This window comes from Gossypium hirsutum, chromosome A10 (genome assembly GCF_007990345.1).
Source record: "Gossypium hirsutum isolate 1008001.06 chromosome A10, Gossypium_hirsutum_v2.1, whole genome shotgun sequence".
NCBI lineage: Eukaryota > Viridiplantae > Streptophyta > Magnoliopsida > Malvales > Malvaceae > Gossypium > Gossypium hirsutum.
In genome coordinates this window covers 3919240-3945226 of record NC_053433.1, presented here as the reverse complement: position 1 = coordinate 3945226, position 25987 = coordinate 3919240, and the positions used below count along the sequence as shown (strand labels likewise).

At 31.4% G+C, this 25987-nt stretch overlaps 3 protein-coding genes, 1 long non-coding RNA gene and 1 other non-coding gene across 7 annotated transcripts; 3 read left to right on the top strand and 2 right to left on the bottom strand.

Moving 5' to 3' along the window:
- Positions 1-1297: 1297 nt before the first annotated feature.
- LOC107942576 (transcription factor MYB119) lies at positions 1298-5077 on the top strand. 2 transcript variants are annotated; one of them, XR_005903683.1, is made up of 5 exons: positions 1298-1957; positions 2082-2208; positions 3059-3881; positions 4663-4719; positions 4803-5077. XR_005903683.1 is itself a non-coding variant. In XM_016876274.2 (3 exons), exons 1-3 carry the CDS (start codon positions 1470-1472, stop codon positions 3428-3430), a joined length of 987 nt encoding a protein of 328 aa, XP_016731763.1. In that variant the 5' UTR covers positions 1298-1469; the 3' UTR covers positions 3431-4103. The 2 variants fall into 2 exon arrangements, 1 of the variants encoding a protein (XP_016731763.1); XM_016876274.2 differs by lacking the exons at positions 4663-4719; positions 4803-5077 and having other exon boundaries at positions 3059-4103.
- LOC107942575 (uncharacterized) lies at positions 3455-4907 on the top strand. The gene is made up of 3 exons (XM_041079379.1): positions 3455-3826; positions 4663-4719; positions 4803-4907. Exons 1-3 carry the CDS (start codon positions 3455-3457, stop codon positions 4905-4907), a joined length of 534 nt encoding a protein of 177 aa, XP_040935313.1.
- On the bottom strand, positions 5053-9248 carry LOC107942574 (katanin p60 ATPase-containing subunit A-like 2). 2 transcript variants are annotated; one of them, XM_016876273.2, is made up of 11 exons: positions 8984-9248; positions 8476-8625; positions 8323-8378; positions 8077-8142; positions 7851-7958; positions 7076-7142; positions 6743-6827; positions 6271-6434; positions 5960-6061; positions 5478-5700; positions 5053-5368 (listed from the first exon to the last, which is right to left on the bottom strand). In XM_016876273.2, the coding sequence occupies exons 1-11, from the start codon at positions 9020-9022 to the stop codon at positions 5235-5237; spliced, it is 1194 nt and encodes a 397-aa protein (XP_016731762.2). In that variant the 5' UTR covers positions 9023-9248; the 3' UTR covers positions 5053-5234. The 2 variants fall into 2 exon arrangements, with proteins under 2 accessions (XP_016731762.2, XP_040935544.1); XM_041079610.1 differs by lacking the exons at positions 8323-8378; positions 8984-9248.
- A 4620-nt stretch (positions 9249-13868) lies between these two features.
- Positions 13869-13942, bottom strand: TRNAN-GUU (transfer RNA asparagine (anticodon GUU)). Its single transcript has one exon. It is a non-coding gene; the product is annotated as a tRNA-Asn (tRNA).
- A 9942-nt stretch (positions 13943-23884) lies between these two features.
- On the top strand, positions 23885-25661 carry LOC121208576 (uncharacterized). Its single transcript, XR_005903682.1, has 3 exons — positions 23885-24119; positions 24635-24688; positions 25164-25661. It is a non-coding gene; the product is annotated as an uncharacterized lncRNA (long non-coding RNA).
- The last annotated feature ends 326 nt before the right edge of the window (positions 25662-25987 follow it).

Genomic DNA, 25987 nt, shown 5'->3' with positions numbered 1-25987 from the left:
GGACATGTTCTAGTTTGCGTGGTCTAAACTCACTCCAAGTACTAAGTCGGCATTGATAAGACTAGAAAATCTGGAAAATTAAGAACTATCTTGGCGGCGGCAGCCGTCATCCCAGTATTTGACTGCCATAGTCTGTATTGAACTTCTCGTAGCGATGAGCATGTGAATGAGCTGATGGTCTTGTGTTCTTCAAGGCAATTTCTATATCATCAGGTGTAATTAGCCAAACCTCAAGGCAGTAGAACTCAATAGCCAGTAGACATTTATGATTTATCTTTAATTTTTAATTAATATTTTTTATTAAATTATTTAACCGATATTTAATATATTCGGCTCTGTACATAGTACTCTCAACAATTGCTACAGTAACTTTATTTATTCCTAATGATGCTCAAAAAGCTGATTTTATTTAAAAAGTACCCATAAATTCTATTTGTCTGTACATCTTTGTTCTTCTCACATACCTGAGTTCATTGGAGCTCTCTTTTTCTAAATCCCCCATTATCAAATATTGATCCTTCAACACCTAAATTCTGTCCTTTTTACTCAAATTCGTAGAAATTATTATTAAATGAGTAAAATTAAAAAACAAATTATAGAGGTTGAATCTTCCATCTATTACATGGAGAGTCATTCTAATATGGGTTTTATAAGTTATGGATCATTGGCTTCTTACTTTCATGGGCCTACTTTGGTCTCACATATTCTCTAAATCCATCCCAGACGTCTGCTTTCTGGTTTTGTTTTTTTTTTTTTTTTTGACTCAAGCAAACACTTTTGTCACCTACCGGGTAATCTTTATATTAAAAGGGATATGAAGTAGACAAAAATTTCAATGTCAAAGAATAAACCAGTAGAGCTAAAACTTCATTTCTACCACCAATGAAGTTCATGGTTTTTATAACTACCTACTCAAACTCTCCCCTGAAGCACGTATATCTGCAGTTTCAAAATCAGGAAGGGCAAGAAACGGAAACATTTTCTGAAGAACTGGAGAATCAAATCTTGATTCTAAGTAACCATAAGAATGTTAATAATCGGAGTTATTAGTGTTGAGAAATATACATATATAAGCCACATCTTCCACCCCCCTTCTCAAACTCTCCCTTAAAGCAGGCATTTCTGCAGTTTCAAAAGCTGGAAGAAGAGATCTTTGCCTTGACAAAAGAAACGGAAACATCAAAAAGCATTTTGCAAAAAATTTAAGAGAAAAAAAGAAATGATTGATTAAATAATTAATTATGCAATTAATTTTCGGTTTAATAACGAACCCACTAATCTCTCCATCTCTCTCTCTCCTTTAACAATTTTGTCTGAGAGAGGAAGCTAAGGAGTTATCTTATTTCAACGTGTGCCCTTTCTCAAGCCTTGCTTTAAGCTAAATAAGCTATATTCTCTTCAGTTTTAAGCTCTTGTCATGGGATTTTCTTTCTCTTCCTTTTTAAATATTTTGGTTTAGGTCACTTTTCATGGAAGAAGTAAGAGGGAGAAGGGTAGCTTTTGGTTATGGGAATTTACTGTGCAATTATAATTGTAAGCCTTCCCTATATAAGTCCAGTCCTCCATTATCTGCTATAGACAGGTTTTTATGGGGTCAAACTCAAAGCCTCTCATCTCATTCTCAGGCTGCTCATCAGCGGCCGTATTCAATACAAAACAATGTGAAGATCAACAAAGGAACAATGCTTGGTTCAACTGCTGATGCTTTGCTCCGGGGTTTCTCCTTCCCCAGTGATGCAATTGGTGGCTATTTACCAAGGCAAACTAACCTTGAGGAAAGCTTCCTTGATGGACTTTTTGTAGATGGTGAGATCCTCGCTTTGACAGAGGATAAAAACCCTAACACGGAAATGAAGGCATCAATGAAAGGTGATTTCCCTAAAGGGGTAGTGAGGAGAAACAAGAAAGTTGCTTCTGCAGCTTTGATCAAGGGTCAATGGACAGATGATGAAGACAGGTGATATATAAAACAATGGATTTTATTCATTTTCTTTTATAAGAATTAGATTTTGTTTTTCTTCTTCTTTAATGGTTTTTTTCTAGGTTTTTTCTTACGGTTGATATATATTATCTATTTATAGGAAACTGAAAAGATTGGTGAAGCAATATGGAGTAAGGAAATGGGCACAGATTGCAGAGAGTTTGGTTGGTAGAGCCGGAAAACAGTGTCGAGAGAGGTGGCATAATCATTTGCGCCCTGATATCAAGGTTTCTCTATGTTTCCATGTTTTATACTTTACTATATATATCTTCTTTGAATGATGAAATCAAACAGAGGTTATTCATTACTTTACCTGGTTTTGTTGTCTCCATATCCATTCTTCAAAATACAGATTACCCGGAATCTACAAACTTGGATGTTTTTCATGAATATTAGTATTAAAGTTGACTAAGAAACAAAATCCTGGGACTTTGTCTTAACTGATATTAATTTTGTCTTGAAGTCTGTGCATCTCATCATGCCCGAAATATATGCTAAAGACACCCATTTACGACACAAAAAAGATCTAACCCTGGAGGATATATAGCTATCTACTACTATATTTCCTCCATTTATATATATTTAGGGTTTTCTTTCATGACTTTAAAAAAGAAAAAAGAGTAAAAAAAACTCCTTTCCCCCATCTTCAATAATGTGTCGTTAATTCTTGAGTTGGAAAGGTCTAAAGGGGTTTTGTTTTTATGTATGACTATAATTACCTTGACATGCAAAACATACGGCTGGGGTTTCAGTAGCCGTTTCTCCGCATGTATCTTCCCCTCATTTGTTCCACCTTTGCAGTTTTAACTTTAAAACTTTAGCTCAGTGTTGATTTTCATGTGAAATTTGGAAACTTTTTTAAGCTAACAAAGAAGTAATTTCGTCATTAAAAAAAAGGCTTCCCTTTTAGTCTTTCGATAACAAAATTAACTCTCTTTTTCTTAAAAAAAAATTGTATTTATTCTATAATAATTATACGCTCGCATATGTATGTATATATATGTGTGTATTATTGTTTTGGAAATAAAATCGTCATTGCCTCATATTCTGTTGTTACGTGAGATGTCATTGTTGCAGAAAGATAGCTGGAGTGAAGAAGAAGATAGGATCCTAATTGAAGCTCATGCCAAAGTTGGGAACCGGTGGGCTGAGATTGCAAAGGTCATCCCTGGAAGAACTGAAAATGCCATAAAAAACCATTGGAATGCTACAAAAAGGAGGCAAAACTCAAGGAAGAAGAACAAACAAAATGATAAGCAAAATGGCAAACCTCAATCCTCTATTCTTCAAGACTACATTCGAAGCCAAAATCTGAATACCCCAACCAACAGTTCCACCACTTCCGCCACCCCTTCTAGCTCCACCTTCTCTGAAGACTTGTCAACTCAATTCAATTATTTCCTCCCTGAACCATCCGAATCCGATGATTCTCACCCTTTGGTTGCTTAAACATATGATGATGAACTTATGTTCATGCAAAACTTCTTTGCAAATAACAACAATACTATTCATCTCTCCCTTGATTATTCCCAAACCGGAAATCCAACTGAGGTGTTCAAGTCCGTCCATGTTGTTGATCATAACTTGAGCAAAGGTTCATCCACCATTGACTGCCTCACATTTGCTGATACTCGCTTTAGCTTCTCTTCTTCTATTCAGGAGCCAAACAACGAACCTCGAACCACCTATTTGTTTTCCGATCTCTACTTGTCTCGCCTCTTGAATGGAGCCACCACTTCCTCATTTCCAAATGACCACGGCTACTACAATGGCAACGTGAACACTAACCTCCTCTCGGAGCAGTCTTCTTCAGATGAAAGGAAAGAGATGGACTTGATTGAGATGGTTTCTTCCTCTCAATTCTACACGTAGCAGCTTATATTTTGGTACTTTTATGGACGTAAGGAGCTTATTTTAGGAGTTATTATTGTCTTTGTTAAGAACAGTACTGCTAGGTTTCTTAAAGGTTCCATCATGCGAATATGCATGTAACTGTGATATCCTTAATGCGGGTTGGCTCTTTTCCGCTCAAGCTTTGAGTGAAATAATCTGTCGTGGTTTATGAACCAAAAAAAAAATTGATGGTGCTTTTGTCAAAATTTCAGCTTTTGTTTGGTAGACTTCAATCATTGTCATGGTGGGTTCAATTGGTTTGGTTTCTGAATCTGTCTTTATGTTTACTTCAATTTGTCTTCAATTTGTCAACGAGTTCTAAAGCTTTGACGTGTTCATGTTGACGCAACTTTCGTTGATACTTTCTTCCACATTGATTTCTTAAAATAATACCCTTTAATTCTTGTTGTTGCAATCCAATCCAATCCATTTCTTGCCAAAAGAATTTCAAATCTCTCTATCCATTGGTGATGTTATGGTTGATACAGTAAAAGGGTACATCACAACCTTTACGTCGGTTTACGGAGTTTTTGTAATTCTATTAGTGTGCATAAAATAATTTTTCTTACCAATTTTATCACATAGCTATATGTGCGGAAATTAAGTTTTTAAAATATATTTATGCTTTTAAAAATAACATTAAATAAATAATAATGAAATACATAGTTTGAAATTAGTAATAATAATAATAATAGCATAAATTACCTAGATTACCATGATTGAAGCTTACTTATCATGCTTCGTTTGCTATTAAGCTATGATAATAATATCCTCTCTCTGTTTCACAGCTGAAGCCAAAATTGGATAAAGAGAGAGATCCCATGGCTGGAATCATGGACTTGAAGGTTATTTTATTTCATGAATTATTACAAAGTTGTAATGTCTAATTAGTGCCGGTTTTAACGACGTTCAAATGTGTAAATTACAGAACATGCACAAGGAAGGAGATGAGGAAATGAAAAGAACAATTGCTAAAGGATGGACTGATGCAAGATCTGGCAAAACAAATGATCCTTTGAAGGGTTATCGTTGAATCCCATTTGAAAACTGAGATGAAATGCGGTTCGTTTTGGGTATTAGCACAATGGTCCAATTTTTTATGCTTTTTTGTTTGAACTTGTATTGAAGTTGCAGAAAGATTTGTTTCAGGATATTTTTGCTCTTGCCATAAAGTATAATTGAAATTTGGAAATAGTTGGATTTCTTACTCTATGTTTAACCAATGTTTCTCGGACATATTATTTGTGAATGAGTAATCTTCTAGTTTCCGTAGTCTAAACTCACTCCAAGTACTAAGTAGTAGGCATTAATAAGACTAGAAAATCTGGAAAATTAAGAAGTATCTTGGCGGTGGCAGCCATCATCCCAGTATTTGACTGCCATAGTCTGTATTGAACTTCTCGTAGCGATGAGCATGTAAATGAGCTGATGGTCTTGTGTTCTTCAAGGCAATTTCTATATCATCAGATGTAATTGGCCCAACCTTAGGCAGCTCTGCAAACCAAAAACCAGCTTTTGAGTGGTTCAATTATTAACATTAAAAATTCGAGTGATTTTATCTTGTTTAATGAAATATTTTAGTTAAAATATAAGAAAAACGTACCATTGTCGGGCAATTGTTCCAGGCTACTTTCAAGGACTGTCATTAAACGTCTCAAAGGTTGCATGGCTGCTTCTTTGCAGACTAATCGAACATCTGAACCCGAATAACCTTCTGACCTTTCCACTAATGTATCATAAGGAAGAGCTTTCTCACCATGCTGCTCGGGCAGAAGTTCTTCAAACATTGCTCTTCTTGCTTCTGGTTCTGGGAGTGGAACAAGGATCTGTTTTTTAATGCGGTTAAAGGCAACTGCTTTATCAATAGCATGGCTTGAACTTCAAAGAATGGACGGTTAATCTTGTAGAAGATGCTGTGATGTTTTACAGCACAATGTGATTATGTTGCCATAAAAGTTAGTGCTGCGAATGGTTCTGTGAGTAAATTTCTTTATCCATTCGAAATTATGTATATTGAGGACCCTTTAGGCTAATTATTAATATTTGCTTCCAAAATTTATGATAAATTTAAGTGTCAAAGGATACACGCTTCTCAAGACGACGGAGCATGGCTGCATCCAATTCCCAGGGGAGATTTGTTGCTGCCAAGACAAACACGAGCTCGTCTGACCGCGTCAAACCATCCATCTGCAATTAAATACTACCGATCAGATTTTTGAGAATACAGTTGAAATATAACAAGCTTATAGCTTAGTTTCTCCAGATGTTTGTCTCTTGATTCTAGAGTGCAAGATTTCTGACTAAAATAACCAGTGATAGTGCTACAAGGTATCTAAATGATGTGCTTGATATTTATCCCTGTAAAAGTAAGGACACATCTTGAAAACAGACATCACCTGTATAAGTAGCTCCGTTTTCAAACGTCTACTTGCTTCATGCTCGCTGCGCCCTTCACCTCCACGCTGACTTATAATGGCATCAATTTCATCAAGAAATATGGTAGACGGTGCATGATGCCTAGCTAGGTCAAAAAGTACTTTTATTAACTTCTCAGAATCACCTGAAATGTTATAAGCCCCACAGTTAGAGATAACTGACCAATCCTTCCCAGAATCACTTAAAGTTATTGGGTTGTGTTCAGACAGGTCCTTTGCTTCATATTGATATCATGATCTTCAATAGCTTATCAAAGAACTTAAAACAATAGTATCTTTTCCTCTGCTTCTAAGTAAGAAATTACAATGGAGCAGAGTATAAAATGATATCTTGCCATTTCCATTTTGGAGACAATTCTATATAAATTTCATACCTAGGACCAAGTCCCTCTACAAATCAAATAAGATATTGGAAATCATGTGCTTAACATACCACGCCATTTGCTGACTACAGATGATGCTGAAATATTGAAAAATGTTGTCTTGCATTCAGTTGCAACAGCCTTTGCTAGCATTGTCTGCAACCACATCGGTGATTCAAATCGAAACTAACATCAAATATAAACACTACTAAGATATAGCAAAATCTTCCCAGATGAATATTTTTTTCTTCCAACATTGAGGCGATTGCGACCTACTTTGAATTGTGATTATGGAAGATATGTTTCTTTCATATTAACCAAATATCTTGCATTTCTACTGTATTATGAAGATGGGTTGTATAAGAAAAAATCAATTTATTGGAAACAATCGAAGAAATACAGACCTTTCCCGTCCCTGGGGGGCCAAAAAGGAGAATACCCTTCCATGGTGAAAGAAGACCTGTAAAGTACCTACAAGAGATCATTCCAATTGAGAAATGGAAGCTTCAAAGTTCTTTGTAAAAGATTATTGAATGATTCGTCAACATTTACTGAAACAAATACACAAGACAAAAGCCCCCATGGTGCTTTACAGAATATTTTCATTGATCTCAACTCTCAAGTATGTAAGAGGGAAGCAGCAAAAGAACTAATATTATAAAGGTGAACAGCTATACATTATGAAAAGAAGTTTGAATCTCTTGGTAATACACTCCGTCCACTTTCAAGAGAACTAACTTAGGTAGGATTTAAGCCCTCCAAAGTCCCACATCTGCTTTTCTTTTCAATCAAGATAAAACAATTAAAAGAATTATTCCTTGTACTTTTGAGAGTACCAGCTTTGGAATCTTACCAACTTGATAACATTGTAATAGAATGGAAGTTGTAGCCCTTTGCAGTTCTATTAAGCTTTACGCTAAATGTAGGATTCACGCACAGAGTGCCTTGAAAATTTTCTTATGAAAAATTTCTACTCAATTGGGCAAACACGTTGCCCACTTTATTCACTTCATATGACAAAATGAAACTTAAATAATGGGAAAACTGCACAATGGTAGGTTTAAATACAACACAGATAACAAAAATTCACAAAATGACAGATTATTATAGACTCAGAAAAAATAATCAAGCAGTCGAGAAAAAACAGATGACTCCTTTTCTAAGAATAAAAACACTTACTTGGGATATTTTATTGGCATAACGACAGCTTCTTTAAGCAAACGTTTAGCGCTCTCTAACCCCTTTATGCTTTCCCACTTAACATCTGGATTTCCTCGAACAATGTCCCTGAAAGGGATGATGTAAGATGATATGAAGTAGACAAAATTTTTAATGTCAAAGAATAAACCACTAGAGCTAAAACTTCATTTCTACCACCAATGAAGTTCCTGGTTTTTATAATTACCTACTCAAACTCTCCCCTAAAGCACGCATTTCTGCAGTTTCAAAAGCAGGAAGAAGAGACTTTTGCCTTGACAAAAGAAACGGAAACATCAAAATCGTCATTTTCTGAAGAACTGGAGAATTATTCTTGATTCTCATTAACCATAAGAATGTTAATCGGAGTTATCAATGTTGAGAAATATACATATTCTAAAGTGTAAATAAACAAATTTATTATGTTGCGAATCAGAGGAAGAAATGAACATACGGTCTTGAATCAAATCCATTAGACACCGCACCATTAGAGTGCACCCCGTTCGCATCCTCAAGACAATACAGAACAATAAAGAAGCAAAACAATTAAGAAATACACAAAAATGCTTCCTTTTTTTTTTACATTTAAAAAGCTAAAAAAATATACCTGTTTTCGGTACTGCTCGTAAATAGCCATTTCAGACGTGTTCTTGACAGAATGGTTTCCATTAGAGGTCACATTCGAATCAGTGCCATTGGAGACGGGCGCATCGGCAGCTTGATCATCTTGTGGCTCAGCTAATCTCTTCCTCCCAAACTTGGCATCGTAGAACATTTTAAAATCCAGTAAATAATCATATTATCACTTCAATAAAATGCTTTGAACTTTACTCTCTCTCTCTCTTTTCCCCTTATTCTTCTCTACATTGCTTCATACAGTTAGATCACGGTTCACAAATTCAAAGAGCATAAAGAAAAGGAAGCAACAACAACAAAAAGAAGTTTATAAAATCCAAAGCAATTTAAGCTAAAGAAATGAGTAAATTTTTATTAAAGAAGAGTAAAGTCAATAGAAGCAAGTCAAATAAACTTCATGCAGTTCAGTTCAGTGAGTTTTCATTGTCAAATTCGTTACTGCAATCAAACAGGAAAAATGAGAGAAAGAGATCGAGTACCAGAAAAGACCAGCGAGAGGGCAAAGGTTCATCGGCCATTGTTGAAGTAAAATTAAAATCTGCGCTTTGGATAATAGCAGAAGAAGAAGAAGAAGAAGAAGAAGAAGAAGAAGAAACGAGTACCAGAAAAGGAGAGATTTACGAAAATTAAATTTTCACTCAGATCTCATATCTTTTGTTGATGTTAAGTATAAACTACCAAAAGACTGGAAGTAGGGTGCAGAAGATCAGTTTACTGAGCACATGCTTTAAAAACTTTGCTCACGAGACAAAATGGGAAAATAAATTAAATAAAATTGAGGGTAAGCTAACATTAGTCACTAAATTATGGGTATGTTCTATTTTTGGTCACTTAATTAAAATAAGTTACAATTTAATCATTAAACATTTCGAAATTGTTGTTCTCACTCCGCTCTGGCAATTTTTTTAGTTGGTATAATAAAATTTTTAGTCCTCAATTTTTATATTTTTTGTCAATTTTTGTCAAGTTGTGGATTTAAATAATATTTTTAGTCCTCAATTTTATATTTTTTGTCAATTTTTGTCAAGTTGTGGATTTAATCCCTATATTTTTATTTAGTCATTTTTAGTCATTATACTTTTCAAAGGTTAAAATTGCAATCCTCACCAAATAGTAACTGTTAAATTCATTAAATAAAATTCTACTATTTCTAAGACATGATGTGCCAGACATGTTATCATGTGTAATACCATGTCGGTTTATTATTTTCACATATTACTCACTAAAAATTCAGTTAATGGACTAACGACTATAATTTGCGATAAGACTAAAATTTCAAAATTTGAAAAGTATAGGGACTTATAATGATCTAATTCTAGAAAATGGATTAAATATATAACTGTATGAATTAAATTTAATCAAACAGATTTAATTACTATTATTCATGTCGAGACTAAATTTTCAAAAATTAAAAAGTATTGGGACTAAAAGTGACCAACTTGAAAAGTACAAAGACTAAAATGATCAACTAAAACTACAAGGACTAAATCTATAACTTTTACAAAGTACATGGACTAATAACAAAACTTAACCTATTTTATATTACATTTCTAACAAATGAATTCTTAAAAAATCACAATACGTTAAAATATAAATTTCCAAATAAAACTTATATTTCTACCCTCCAAGTTATTTTATATCTAAATTCTTCTTCGTACATCATTTTTACAGCTATTTTCATCCATTTAACAGTCTAAGCTACTGTTGATGACTTGAAAAATTAAGTAATTTAACTACTGAATTTAAATTATAAATTTTTTTGATATATTACTTAGAATGAAACATAGATTGATTGATAAATATAAATTTTAAATTATAAAAATAAAATAAAATTCTACATTTTATACTTAAATTTTAAGCATTTCATTTTATTCTATTAATTGAAAATATTACTTATTAAGTAATAAATAGCTCAAATTTTCCTATTATTTTCCAATTTTTTATAGAAAATTTCTATTATATTGTTTTTTATTGAAAATATTAATTTTTTGGATGATGACTCCAAAATTCTAATTCAATCAAATTGCTTAAAATGGAAATTTATTAATACTTCTTCCAATTACTTCTTTAAATTTGTTTCTTATTAATTTAAAAGATACTTTGCTATTATTATTAATCATAAATCCAGTTGAAGTTTACTAACTTATCAAAACTTTGACAAACTTTTTTTAAGATGTTTTTGTTTTTTAGCTCTCAATTTTCATTATAAGTTTTGAACATATCTGTTCTTTTTTACATAATGTTTAAAATTATTAATAGCTCTTTTTTAATCCATAAAGAGGAGGATAATATGCTTCAGCATACTCGAACTATACATCGACCTACATTAACAATAATACACATACTAACTTTTTAGATGAATCATTTATAATCATCTAAACATTAACACTAAATTTTGTATCAACAAAAAAGAAAAAGTTGATCAACTAGATTGGAACAAAACTTTATTTGCTTCACTTTCAAATAGTCTCGAAATAAAATAATTAATTTAAGGTTGAATATAAGATAAAATAAATTTCCAAATTATGACACCACTCAAGAACCCATTAAATTTAAGATATAGTATGGAGAGAGGCAAAGCTAAGCCTAAGCAGCCAATTGAACCCATTGCTCATGGACAACCGTAAATGAAAATAACAGCTTAAGTTAGCAGTATCTAGTGCTGCCAAAAACCTGTCGATTAAAATTAAATCTAGTACTTGTCCTAGACAAGCCTGGACCATGTCGTGGAGTTTTTGCCTAACAATTTTCCAATCTTTAGGATGTAAGCTTAATTGTGGGATACTGTTATATAGTTAATCTTTTAACAATTTAATCTTCATATTTTATATTTTATTCATATAAATTATGCATGTCAAATTGATATACATTAAATTTTTTTAACTATTTATTTTATGTAAAAAAATTTTCAACAATTCAATAAATATTAATATATATATAGTATTTTAGATCTGATAGAGATATCGAATTGGTTCAAAATTTTATCTGTAAAAAAATTACAATCATTCAATAAATATTAATATATATAATTTCAACGATTTGATGGTTAAAATATTAATTGTACAAAAAGAAACAAAATGATGTAACACTATTTTAGTTTTACATCAGTGTAAGTGGATCACTCTCCATTGACATTATCACCATGTTAATTGATAACTAGTATTGTTCCTACCCATGCTTCGAGTTGGGTTAGTTATTTATTTTTTCACTAAATCATAGATTAAAAAGTTAAAAGTTACAATATACTCAAAGCTTTTGCACTCTTTATATATTTGGAATTTAATCTTCTTATTCTTATTTTCAAGATTTTGATCCTTATAATTTTTGAATTTTAAAGGTTAAGTCTATTTTTTAACACCGCCGAAATCCATATGTTAAATTTGCTGGTGTGACATTATAAAATTAAAAAAATTAAAACTCTCTTGGTATCCATGTAACAAAAAATGACATTATAATGGACTTGAATTTAATGTAGAATTTAACAGTGTTAACAATTCTTAAAAATTCACCTCCAAATTTTAATAAGAAATAAAATATTTAGGCTAACTAATGACACTATAAAATTTTAGGCACCAAATTATGTCAAAATTAAAGTAAAGAGATTAAATCTCAAATATGAACGAAATATGGGGGTCAAAATTGAAATTTAGCCATTATTTTTGCATGTCAAGAGAAAAATAAAAAGAATCTCACATGTGTCTAAATTATGTCAAAAATATAGAAAACAAATCTCAAATTTGAGTGAAATATAGAAATTAAAATTGAAATTTAACTATTTTATGTAATCTTAAAGAAGTATGGGGAGAGGGAGACAAGAGCGAGGAGGTTTTTTTTTAATATTAATATAAATTCTTTTTTTTTTTGAAAATTATTGAGTATTTTTCCGTTACATCTCATTAAAGAGGACAATCAAATATTTATATACATGGTTACTGTTCATGAAATTGATGTTCTTAGTAGACTCTATACATGCAAGACACGTGTATTGTTCTGGGCTGTCTGCTGGACTTCGTGGCCTCCACATGTGAACTCCTTGGGTATATGTAAGCTGAGAGAATGAGCTTCCCTTGCAAGCACCCCGTGGCCTGTGCAAGCTGAGACTGCGAGCTTCCATTGCTAACTTTCAAGTTGTGGGTGGGCGACTCAGACGTTATCTAGTTTTCGGGTTTGTGATCATAAGTACATAACAAAAATATTCATGTATTTTTATATATTTTTAATTTTTATATATTATTATTTCTTGTCAACAAATATTTTTTTTTTATTTTTATATATTTCTTTGAATTTTTTAGAATTAGGATCAATTTGAAATAATTTGTAAATTTTAAGAGTTAATTTTTGAAAATTATGACTAAATCGATAAAATATGAAAAAGATGAGGGCTAAACTTATTATTATACCAGTTTTTTAACTACCACATCAACTTGTCGTTTGTGATTTTGGTGGGAGTTTTCAAAATGACCAAATTATATAATGTGAGTGCTTAAATTGCAAACTCTTTATTTTGAGTACTTAAAATAAAAATTTTGTATAATTGAATGACTATCTGTATAATTCACCCAAAAATGGATATGAAGGCGTTAGGACATTGCTTTTATATATATAGTAATATAGATAATAAAAATAAAAACATAATTGAATTTTGTTTAAAAGGTTTTAGTTATTTGCCAACTATGAAATGTGAATAAATTAAAAATTAGGACAAAGTTTTTTCTTTTAAATGTTGCAATTAATATTACTTCTCTCTATATAAATCTATCATGAAAGTTGAAAGAATGGTCCACTAGAAGGCCGAGAGCATTGTTTGAAGATGAGAGAAAAAGAAGCAAGAGAAGATGAGTCGAGTTTTAAGGTTAGAAGAAGTTGGCAATTGAAAATTATGTTTTCTCCATTGACTTAAAAGGGATAAATAAAGAAGACACTCTTAAAGCACATGCTCCCTTTTGATTGGTTGGCAATCAAATAAAGTCGCGTAACGTAGTTTTTGATATGTGATGGGTAATATTTGTGTTGTTGGGCAAAACTTACAAGATATCAAAGGTCGAAGTGGTTAGGTGCAGTCTTACTCCCTGTTGAGGTGTAAGTCTTGATAGAAAAGCATTCTCAGCAATGTCTATAACAATATCCTTTATTATTATTATTATTATTATTATTATTATTAATGAGCTAAATTTGAAAAAATAAAGTCACTTTCAAAAAGACCCAAAATAAAAAAATTAATTCCTTCTTGAATACAATTTATTATTTCTTATTTATTTATGACACGATTCAAGAACCCATTAATTCCAATTAAGATATATATAGCATAGATAGAAGCGAATTGAACCCACCCACGACTCATAGACGACTGTAAAACAAAAAATACGCTAGAAGGAGGGCTTGAACCTCCGACCTTGTGGTTAACAGCCACACGCTCTAACCATCTGAGCTATTCCAGCACTTGTCAAATAGCATTCCTAATTAAATCTAAAGATATATTTGATTTTTTTTAATTTTAAGGTTTTAGTTATTTGCCAACCATGGAATGTCATTAAGTTAAAAAACTGATATAATTTTGAAAAAAGTTTGTTTGTATTAATTGAAATATTTCTTTTTTCTGTAACTAATATTGTTAGCTTTACTTAAAAATTTATTATGGATAATATTATTGATGATAGAAAGTTAGAGAAAATTGAAATAGTTATTCACCTAAAGAAGTTGAGAGTCGTAGAAGGAAGTTGTTTGGAAGGGAGAGTAAAAGGAACAAGAGAGGACAACTTGAGCTTTGAGGTTAGAGAAAGTTGGCAATTGGAAATTATGTACTCTCTATTGGCTTTATAAGGGTATTTAAAGGGGACACTCATAGGTTATCTGTCATCTCTTGATTAGTTGGCTATTATTCAAATTAAAATAATATAAGTCTTCATGTTAGTTTGGCAATATAACATGATATGATGCGATTACTGAGTATGTGAGTAATGGGTAACAACTATCTTATGAGGTGAAGTAATTTGATTTGATGCAATCTTACTTCCTGTCGAGGTGTACAAAATCTGTTCAGCAAAATTTTTATGATAAGAATTTTTTCTTCTTCATTTTTTTTTTAGTGAAGCATAAAAATATATTGTGAAAAAGTTTATATAAATATCTTTCATGTTATTTTTATGTGTTTAAAATATTATAAATTGTTTTATATTTTTTAAATATGTACATGCATTCATGTTATGTTTATGTCAATTTTTATTGTGTCTAGTTATTTTTTATATATATGCTTGTATGGATTTCTCAATCCATCCTTTATTATAACAATTGCATTGTTAAATCTAAATTTATTTGTTAATGTAACTATTATAAATATTGTTTAAAAATTTTAATCTGATATTTTTCGAGAGGGATATATTTTAGTGAAATAAAAATTTTGGATAACTCTTAAAATTATACATGAACTTTGATTTAATGAGTAATTTGATACGTGAACTTTGATTTAATGCAATTATACACATGAAACTTTATTTTGGTTCAATCATACACATTTAAATAAATACATCAATTTATTTATATATGGGATAAATATAATTATTTGTGTATGCAATATATAAATATAAAATGATGCTATAACAACAACTGTGTTAATAATTTGTGAGGACTGAATCAAATCAAAATTTCATATATGAAATTACACAAAATCAACATTCATGTATAAAATTGCACATTAAACTTAAGGTCATGTATAATTTTGTGATTCATTCCTAAAAACTTTCTACGCTCGAAGTAGGAATGGCAGCGGGTCAGATATATGCAATTTTTGGATTATCCGAATACAAATCTGTAAATCTGGCTAAAAATTTGAATCCGCAAATTATCCAAGTATTACTATCCAAATTTGATTTCGCATTAAATATCATTATCTGTCGAATATCTAAATCTGCTAAAAATTCGAATTTCACATTTTCAATCATATGTCGAATATCTAAATCTGCAAAAATTCGAATTCAGATCCGCAAAATAATATAAAATCAAACGAAAAAATTATTTTTAAATAAAATTTATTTATAATTAATAATAAATAAATACAATTTAAAAAATAATTAAATAAAAATCCAAACAGATTAAGCATAATAATTTCACAATAATTTAAATAGACTTAATAACTTAAACTTAAGGATTCTGAAAAAATTGAAGTTTCCATAACAATTTGCAAAAAAAAATTTAAATTTAACATTTTCAATCAATACGTCGAATATTTGAATCCGCAAAATAATATAAAATCAAACCAAAAAATATATTCATAATTAACAATAAATAAATACAAATTAACAATTTAAATAAATTAAACATAATAATATTAAAACAATTTAAATATACCTAATACTTTAAAAATAATAATTCCAAAAAAATTAGAAGTTACATAACAATTCGAAGAATCTATTTAGATCCGTTCTAAATTCACAGCGAGTAATAATTTTAATATCCGAATTTACATTGTCATCTCTATCTCAAAGTCCATTTTTATTTTCGAAACTAACTTTTTTATAGGCCTTGAATTATAGAACTGCTAGGCCCAAACATAATACATCAATATTGATCTCACAAGGCCCCAAAATTGAGGGGCTCGTTTTGTTTTAAAGGGCACACAACGGAGCCACATTTTTCCTCCATAAAGATAAAAGAAACGCACAGAATTTGTAACCAAACTCAAGTGATGGGTGAAGACATGGACTCGATATTGAGGTTGGAAATAAAATATAAAAAATTCGAGACATTAAAGGTAAAAGTTTTATTTTAAAAAGAGCTTAATTGAATACTTGAAAATTAGAAAAAAATACTAAAAGTGATGTTATTTTTCTTAACCGAGAGGGGTCAAAGCTACCTGCTAAGATGTTATCTTCTAACTATGCTCTATAGTTTCATGATTGTATCTTTATAACTTAATTCTAAAGTCTCAATTATAAGATATAACTACGAGTTGAATTTAAAATATTTGACTTGAAAAATAAATTTGTGTAAAAAAATTAAGCATGTTTAAACTATAAATTAGACTTAAGTTCTAATATTTAAGGTGGATTTTAATCATTTATTAATTTTTATGTTACATAAATTATATTATTTTATATATTATGTGACTTTTTCCAAAGTGAAATATTTGACAATTAAATTAAATTATACAACATTGGAATTCTGAAAAATAATTATTGAATTGAACAACACTAACAAATCCTTAATTCGATTAGGGAAAAAGAAAGAAAATTAAAGGGAAAAAAACACAGAAATTAAAAGTTAGGAAATGTATTATTTTTCTTTAGTTTGATAGTTGTTGCAATTGATTTCCTTCGAAGGCCTTTAATTCTTGATTTGTTAATTTTTAAAATTTTAATAAAAGGAAATAAAAATATTTTTAAAAAATAAAAATTCAATAAGTTATTTTAATTCAATTTATTCAATTATTTTTAATATTTTATTTGAATTCAATTCGATTTTAAAAATCAAAATACTACATAATAATTATAATCTTTTAAAAAAATTACTTTTAAAATTATTGATAAAGGAAAAGGGGAATAAAGAGCATGACATCATTTCTATATCCATAGTTGATAATTTAAAGACTATAAATATTAGAAAATGTCTATTCGAACGAATGCCTTGGAAAATGCTTGGAAACGCTCTTGGCGCAAATTAGCATGTCTATTTGTGTTTCTTTTAAGGGTTTAAGCTGTGATTTTTCAGATTTTAAAATTTTGATGGATTGGAAGGAGTTATTTGATGTTGGAATCAGTGATTATGTTTGGGCAAACCACCAAATTTCAGTCACATGTAGAAGCTTATCTCATTGTTTTGAGGGAAAAGTGGTTTGGTGGATGTTAAATCAATAGGGGAAAATGTTTTCATAATTCAATTCTCAACTACTGAGGTGAGGGGTTAGGTGCTTGAACATGGACCTTGGCATATCAAAACAAGCCTGTTATCGTTCGAAGATGGGAGCCAGGTATGAAATCTCTGAAATTTGATTTGAAGAAACTTCCTGTTTGGATCCATCTTAGTCATGTGTTGCTCGAATTTTATACTACAATTGGTCTGAGTTACATAGCTAGTGCATTAGGGATTCCTCTATACATGGATAGCATTACAGATGGGCAACAAAGACTTTCTTATGTGAAAGTATGTGTTAAGATGACCGCAAACTTAGTTTTACCTAGGTCAATTGATGTTGAGTTGAGGGATAACTTTATTGCCACTACTTCTATTGGTTTTCCTTGGATTCCACAACGATGTTCCAAATGTTGCATATTTGGGCACGAGGATAAGGGATGTATAAAACAGGTTGTAGAACCAATTAAGTAGTGGGTTCCAAATGTGAGTAATAACGATGGATAAAATAAATTGACTGAAGAATCAGTGAGAAGAACTGACGTTGGCTCTATTGTAGCCTGTGGAAAAGAAGTTGTACTTGAAGCTAATAGGTTTAAGGACTATGCGAGCTCAAAGACTAAAAAGAGCAGTAATAAGGAGAAGCAAGTCTTAACTAGTTCTTCTAATAGATTTGCGATTCTTGAAACTGTAAATTTGGTGAAAGATCAAATTATCGATTGAGTCGAAATAGAGAGATTTGAACATACTGAGATTGGGAAAATTGGCCATGGGGAATAAGAGTTTATAAAAATTGTTGATATGGGTGTTTCTCCTAAAAAACCTAGAGCTGCAGTTGTTGGGGTAGTTGACTCAGTAAAAAGCTTAAAGAGTAAAAGAAATATGCAAATTTCAAAGCGGAAAAAAGGAAATAAGGTAGTACTAGCTGCTTATGGAAGTTTACCATCTAATTCTACATTATGAATTGTTTTATGTGAAATGTGATCTGCCGTAATTTGATATGGTAAATTAGGCTTTCTTGATACACTTAAGAAGCTTATTCTTAAGCAAATAACGTCTTTTTCGTAATTTTTTTTTGTACTTTTTAGGTTTTAAGTTAATAAGTGTAAATGTCTTGTTTTTCCTTATTTTGAAACCCAAATTGACTAATTGTGCCATTGGGGGCCCTAACGTATGGTGGAGTGATGTAAGGACGTGTTGGAAGATGAAATCGAGCAAAAACAACATCAAAGAAGAGGGTATTGCGATATTCAAACATTAAAATCGCGATACCTCCAACGGACCTGAGATTAGAGACTAATCTTCAGTGGTATCGCGATATCCACTTTGGGTATCGCAATATCCATCTGCCAGGAAGCACCCTAAGATCAAGAGTGTCTGAGTTATCGCGATACCGATATCGTGTGGGGACAAAAAAATAACGAAAAGGGTAATCTTTGTCCCTCGAAGCACCAATCATTGAATGCCCATTCAAGGGTATTTTGGGCAAAAGAATTGGGTCAGAATAACTGCTATATCAACCAAAATTTGACTTAGAGAAAAAAAGAGGCCCACATTAGCTTAGTTTAGGTTTAGTTTTCTCTAGGTTTTCTCTTAGCTTTTCATTCTCTTCTTTTATGGTTTCTTATTTTCATTTCCTTAGTTGTAGATTTAAAATTTCTTTGCAAATTTTCTTCTTGTTTTAGTTGTTCTTAGTGTTAGTTAAGTTAGTTATCATTGTAGTTTAGAGTTATTTGTATTTTTAGTCCTCATACTTTGGTTGTAAGACATTTTCAACTTTAGCTTAATGCGTTTCAGTTTCTTTTACTTTGAACCTGTTAAAGTTTATTCCTTTTATATTTATTGCTTTAGATTTTCTTGTTGAATTCTTTTCTTTACATGCCCTTTTTAAGTTTTCTTGCAAAAAAATCTCAACTTTTTTTTTTGAAGTTTTTCTTTAATGGCTTCCTTGCATTTCATTTTCATACTTATTAGTTTTATTTTTAGCTTGAGTAACTAAACCTTTAAGGGGGTTGGTGGATGAAGATGTGGTGAGCTAATTTTTTAGATAAATGACCAAATCGTAATAAATTGGACTAATTTGAATGAACCTAAAAACCTAGTAATTTTAGTTTTTAATCAATTATTCCATTTATTCAGTTAAATAATAGAAAGAAAATAATTATTAGTACTTTTAGTATTCATGAGAACTATATATTTGCTTACTGTAGCTATACTATTAATTGATAGGTGCACTTGTCTTAGTTAAATTTTTAATTGGTTTACAACGCATCAAGTTTTTGGCGTTATTGCTGGGGACTAAAATATGAAGAAAACTTTATTTCTATTAATTTAGCCATTTTTATTTTTATTTTAATATTTTTTGTCTTTAATTTAATTTATACATTTTAAAATTTATTTTGTTTGATTCTTATAGGTTCTTTTAGTTTATGACTAGAGGCAACTCGTTAGAACCAATAGTTTTTACAGTGAGGTTGAAAAAACTGCTTACAGAAATCGTAGAGAGGTTAGAGAAGCAAGACAAGGTCAACAAATTTTAATAAACGATTAAGAGGAAAAGGATATTACTTTGAAGATGGATGATAATTAAAATAATCAACAACCTTTTACACCTCCTGCTCCTCGTACTATGTATGAGTATGCTAAGCCCACTCTGGTTGGGCCCAAATCGAGTATTATCAGACCAATAGTTGTTGCAAATAATTTTGAGATGTAGTTGTGAAACTTCAATATAAATAGTAAGTAGAGAGTCTATAAGGGATGTAGTTGAAGTCGACTTTTATATAGAGGCTTAAGATTGAAAGTGATGACTATTTCGATTTTAGGGGCTAAATTGAATAAAATGTAAAACTTTAAGGGTATCGAAAAATGAAATTTCAAGGGTCATTCATGTTATTGCATAATGTATAAATGTTAAGTATTGATGGATTGAAAGGAATAATTGTATAGATCAAGAATTGGATCAAATTGGAGACAACTGAGGAAAAGCCAAAATTGTCGATTAGTCCCTAAAGATTCAACTTGTTTGTTGTTTTGATCAAGTAAGTTCATATGGTATTTATAACTTAGATTGCATGCATTTGAATTATATATATGTATACTTGATTGTAAATTAAATTGGTTGCGAATTGGTACAAAAGGTGAGAAATGGACTAAATTGAAAAGTGATGATTATATTGTAATAAATGCCCTTGTGAACTTAGTAAAGGTTAGGATACGATTGACATGCTAATAACGTTTTGTGTGCACTTGTACGAGATTGATTACAGATGTTACCAATGTCTAGTATTTGTTGCAAATACTCAAATACAGTGATACAAGTTTAACTCAAACGAGTAACCTGATGTCATTTTAAATGTTTAGCCCGAATATGTAACCTGACATGTATATATATTCAACTTGGACAAACAATTGGATGTTTTGTTATAAAGGTTTATCCTGGATGAGTAACCTGACACAAATATATATTCAGCTCAGACGAGCAAATGATCTAATGTAAATACTTGTGTATCCGAATTCATTTACTAAGGTTCATCGGGCGTAACAACTAATGTGAAAATGAAAAATTGAAAAGGAATAATATGAGCTTAATGTTCAAATGGATAAATGTCGAATTGAGCATAGGCATGATATTGAAATATTGACTTTAACATGTATGTGGTTATATCATCCCTTGAATGAATAAGTTTTTTTAGATTTATTATCCAAAATAACATGAATTGGATTGTTGCATAATTGAGGTATCATATGGTTTTGATTATAATTTGATACTCACCTTGTTGTTTTGAATTGCCATGTCTAGCTAAACTATGTCAACTTATGGTAGCATATTGTATTTAGATAAAAGATAAGACAAGTTTTGTTTAATACCTATGAATATATGCCTACCTAGTTTGTTTTCCTTTTTTTTGTAAATTGTCGCCTTGCAGAACACGTCAAGCCAGATCGTCTAGAAGCTCCTAGTATCTTATCATCGAATTGGTAGTTATTTAATCATTTTGAGTCAAGGGATGTGGCATGAATATATGTGTCTTAGTACATGCCTTAATGTGTAAAAATCTTGATGCATTAATATCTTGTGATGAATATGGTACATCGTGATGATTTTGAATGTTGGCAATGGTATGTTTGATTTCCATGCTTGAAGTATGTGTTAATGAATGGTTATCTTAGTTCATGGTTAAAGTCATGAATTGATGTTGAATTGTGTATGCATGCAAATGTGAGTTAGACTAAACATGATTAACATAGTTGAATGGAAACTTGGGATCAAATATGTTTTAAATGATGAATAGTGAAGAAATATGGCCTAATTTGGATATTTTTGGTTTTGTTTGAGGCTTATAAGCCATAGATGTGCATAATGTTCCAAAGTGTATGTAAATAAAATGAAATGAAATGGTATGTTTCAATATGGTAAGGCATAGGTAAAGATCGATGTTTGAATGATTTGGTTGGTATGCCCTAATGATATGGAAATGTTTAAGTTTAATTGATGTTTAAGTAGTGAATGCCTTGCTAAAAAGTTGAACATAAGTATTGAGCTTGTTAGGCATGATTTTGGCATGTTTTGAATAACCTGAAGTTAATGTTTGATGTATATATTGATTGATTGCAATTGGAAACTATAAATTAAGTAACAATTTGTACATTCTTTTTGTCAAAAATAGGGTCCACGTTTTGATGACCAATTTACCTTGTCGCAACATCGACCAACAGTGAGTCACATCGCTACGTAAAGTGGCCTGAGGTTGTGGCGTGACATACTGGTTGACGACATCATGATGTGGAAGAGGTGACATCACGACATTGGTCCTGAACTTTTAAAACTTTGCAAATTGGTCTTGATTCATGCTCAAGTTGATAAAAAGGCTTTTGTAAGCTCGAATAAGACTCGAAAATAATTTGTTATTGTAATTTGATCATGACTGATGTGTGAATGATTATTTTACTGTGAACTTGACTGTAGTTGCTTTGACAACAAATGTAGCATTTTGTAGCTCAGACCTGATGATTGGGTTAGGCGAGGGGTGTTACAACATTTCTTTAAAGTTTCTTGGGATTTGGCAAGGAATGATGTTATTGTAGCAAGGTTGCATTTTTTTCAAACTGGGAACATGATTCCAACTTTCAATCCCACTGTGGTTGTTTTAGTCCCAAAGAAGCAAAATGCTAGCAACATTAAGAATTATAGACCTGTTTTGTGTTGCACTATTTTTTATAAATGCATCACCTAAGTATTGGTTGAGAGGCTCACCAAATTTCTTCGTAGTATCATTATTAGAAACCAAAGTGCTTTTATTCTTGGGAAAGGTATTAATGACAATATACGATTGGCTAAAAAGCTTGTTAGGAGTTATCACAGATACACCTTATCATCTAGATGTACTTTGAAAATTGATATACAAAAAGCCATTAACTCTTTGAATTTAAAATTTAAACTTGTTGTTTTGGTTGTTTTAGGATTCCCTAGTCAATTTATTAGTTGGATAGAGAGGTGCATCATTAAGCCTCAATTTTCAATTTCAATAAATGGGGGTTTGGTTGGCTATTTTAGATGTGTTATGGGAGTAAGACAAGGGGATCCACTTTTCCCTTACCTTTTTGTGATTGCCATGCATGTTTTGTCAAAATTACTTAATGTTGCTGCAATTTTGGATTGTTTAGCTGCCATCCAAAATGCCATAAGCTTAGGTTGTCTCATTTTAGTTTCGCTCATGACTTATTAATTGTGTTTTGCAGCAGACTTATTTCTTCTCTGGCCTACAATTAAATCCTGCCAAGAGTGAGATTTTTTCTTTATGAATCTTAGAAGTGGATCTTTAACATATTTGTAGTCTTACTGGGTTTAAAAGAGGAATGCTTTTAGTAAGGTATTGAAGAGTTCCATTAATAACTAGAAAACAAACAGTGGTCGATTGCTCTCCATTGATTGAGAAGATAAAGGACATGATTAATGGATGAACAACTAGACATCCTTCTTATGCTAGAGGAATTCAACTCATTCAGTTTGTTTTATTCTCCCAAAAAGTGTTTATAAAGCTATTAATCAACTTTACTTCAGATTTTTCTAGAAAGGGCAAAATATGGATGCTAAGGGTTCAAGAGAGAGGGTTAGGTTTGAAGGAGCTTGATAGTTGGAACCAAACTTGTATTATGTAAAATTTGTGGTCTACTTTGATTCAAGCAGGGTCTCTTTGGGTTGCTTAAATCCAAGCTTATGTTATCAGGGTTAGGGATTTGAAGCAAGTTTCTCCTTCTTAAACTAGTAGTTAGAGGTGAAGGAAACTTCTTAAACGGGCAAACTCATTGTCCCAAGACATCTGTAGGTGAAATCTGACATGAACTTTTAAGTCGAGCAGTCAAGGTAAATTGATGTAACCTTTGTGGTCCTTATCATATTCTAAAGCATTCAATGATGGGTTGGATGGCAATACTTAATCGACAAACTACAAATGATAGGCTATTGGCTTGGGGATTGCAAGTTTATAGTTGTTGTTTTTGTCATAGTGAGATGGAGACTAAAAACCATTTAGGGTGCGTTTGTTTGGCAGGAAAACATTTTCTAGGAAATGTTTTCCTGGTTTTACAGTGTTTGTTTGAGTGAAAATCAATTACATTTGGAAAATGTTTTACAAAGCATGGGTAAAAAGAGATGGATTTTACGAAAAATGTTTTACCGATTTCGGTAAGACATTTTCCATCATCCAAAACTTTCACCAAATTTTTTCCTCATCCCGTTCTTCATCTTCCTTTTCCTTCTTCATCCAGGTAACATTTTTATGCTTTATTTAATCTGCATTTCATGTTTGTCACCTCTTTAATTCAAATCTTCTTCTTCCTTTTTTTTGTTAAAGAATCTATTTAGATTTTGCATCTGTTTGTTTAATCTATTTGGGTTTTGCATCTTTCAACTGCTTCTTTCTTTATTTTCTCCAACTAGAAGAATGAGAAAGATTTAGTGCTTAAACCTAAAAGTTAGATTGTAGAAACTTGCCCCCATTTTGTACATCAATTTCCTCTTCCGGTGATTAGGATCCATAATTTATGGGAAACTGATTTTCTCTGTTTTTCTTATCGCTTGTTTGTTTCCTTGGAATTTCTGCATTTCTGGCTGGGTAACTACATTGCATTTGATAATTTACTCTGATTTATTTGTTTATGATTACTGATTTTCTCTGTTTTTCTTATCTCTTGTTTGTTTCCTCGGAATTTCTGCATTTTCTCGTTGGGTCATCTCTAATATTTGGTTTTTTTAATTTTTTGTAATTGTATCTACATTCCAGTGTTGCACATTCCATCTAGGGTATTGGCATCACTGGGTCATTGGTGTCGAGCAGGTAAAGTGTCTTAAGAATATTTATTATCAGATACTGCTTTATTTCTTCGTTATTTTGCAATTAGATACGCAAGCCATTGTTGATATCTGAAATACACAAGATGCAAGTCAGTCATGGTGTAATGATATTCATTTCTATTGAGATCTAATTGTTCAAATTTTGTCAGTCACTTCAACTATGGAATCCATTAGATAGTTGTTGGTGTTTTTGTTTGTTAGAATTTTTTTGGATGTTGTTGTTTGAATTGGAGTAGGAATTCTGCCTATTATTTTGGTTTGCTTAATTCTCTTGGCTGTTTTTTACGTTCTTTGTGTGTTGGTTTCGCTTTTGAGGTATAAATTGGTGTTATTGGAATTGGATGTATGGTACTTTGTTACGTGGATGGCGGTTGGTTTGGGGTTTGTCTGGGTTGGGTTGGGTTCTTTATAATGCTACTGGGGTTGTTTTCTGGTCTTATTATCTAGTTATTGTGCAGGTGAGGTCAAGGATTGGACGGTCATTTTGGTATGTAATGAGGTTGCAGTGATGGGGTTGGTGTTAATTTGGAAGGAGTTGGTTTTTTTACAATACAATCAATGTATCGGATTGGTTGTTTGTTTGTCGCATTTGATCGTGGTCGTTTTGAGAGCTGATCTTGTTTTTGGGTGGTAATTTTTTGTTGTGGCTGAGGTATGAATTAGAATCACATGTCGAGCAATTGATGCAATGGCGGTTTCGTGTTTTGTTGGTCTCCCGTTGTTAATTTTGTGTGGAGCATTTTGGTTTCATTGTTGGGATGTCGTGCTCTTTTGTGTTTTTGGCTTTATTTCGCTTTTGTTGTTACTTGTCAAACTAGTCGGGTTGGGTGATCCCAATGCCTTTTCATGTAATGTACCACCCCCACGCCCGAAATCGTCACCGAAGTCAAGCTTGAGGTGTTACTAAACTTATCTTACCTTTTAAACAACTCTAAACCACTTATTTAAATTTTCGGAATAAACTATTTTTCTGCATCATGGTTGCTTAAAAATTAATTTATTGCGTTTCAAAACTCAAAATTAAGATCCGTAAATTTTTCCTGAAACTAGACTCATATATCTATCTACTAATTTTTTTCTAGAATTTTTGACTTAGCCAATTAGTACAGTTTATTAGTTAAAGTTACCCCTATTTCAGAATTCGACTGCACTGGCCTCTACTTACTTCGAACCACTTTTCTCTCTGTAAAAATATCATATGACTATACCGTTTATTTATATTAAAACTAGATTCAATAAGGATTCTAATCATATAAAGTACACCACATAATTATTTTTTAAA

What these genes read in the sequence shown, in the direction of transcription:
- LOC107942574 (XM_016876273.2), bottom strand. Translation starts at nt 9,022, where the DNA reads ATGGCCGATGAACCTTTGCCCTCTCGCTGGTCTTTTCTG. An exon ending in TGTAGTCAGCAAATGGCGTG is followed by an intron (nt 6,435 to 6,742) that starts GTATGTTAAGCA and finishes ATAACATTTCAG; the next exon opens with GTGATTCTGAGAAGTTAATA. An exon ending in GGAACAATTGCCCGACAATG is followed by an intron (nt 5,369 to 5,477) that starts GTACGTTTTTCT and finishes TTTGGTTTGCAG; the next exon opens with AGCTGCCTAAGGTTGGGCCA.
- LOC107942575 (XM_041079379.1), top strand. Translation starts at nt 3,455, where the DNA reads ATGCAAAACTTCTTTGCAAATAACAACAATACTATTCATCTCTCCCTT. An exon ending in AGATGGACTTGATTGAGATG is followed by an intron (nt 3,827 to 4,662) that starts GTTTCTTCCTCT and finishes TCTGTTTCACAG; the next exon opens with CTGAAGCCAAAATTGGATAA. An exon ending in CTGGAATCATGGACTTGAAG is followed by an intron (nt 4,720 to 4,802) that starts GTTATTTTATTT and finishes TGTAAATTACAG; the next exon opens with AACATGCACAAGGAAGGAGA.
- LOC107942576 (XM_016876274.2), top strand. Translation starts at nt 1,470, where the DNA reads ATGGAAGAAGTAAGAGGGAGAAGGGTAGCTTTTGGTTATGGGAATTTA. An exon ending in TGGACAGATGATGAAGACAG is followed by an intron (nt 1,958 to 2,081) that starts GTGATATATAAA and finishes ATCTATTTATAG; the next exon opens with GAAACTGAAAAGATTGGTGA. An exon ending in ATTTGCGCCCTGATATCAAG is followed by an intron (nt 2,209 to 3,058) that starts GTTTCTCTATGT and finishes TCATTGTTGCAG; the next exon opens with AAAGATAGCTGGAGTGAAGA.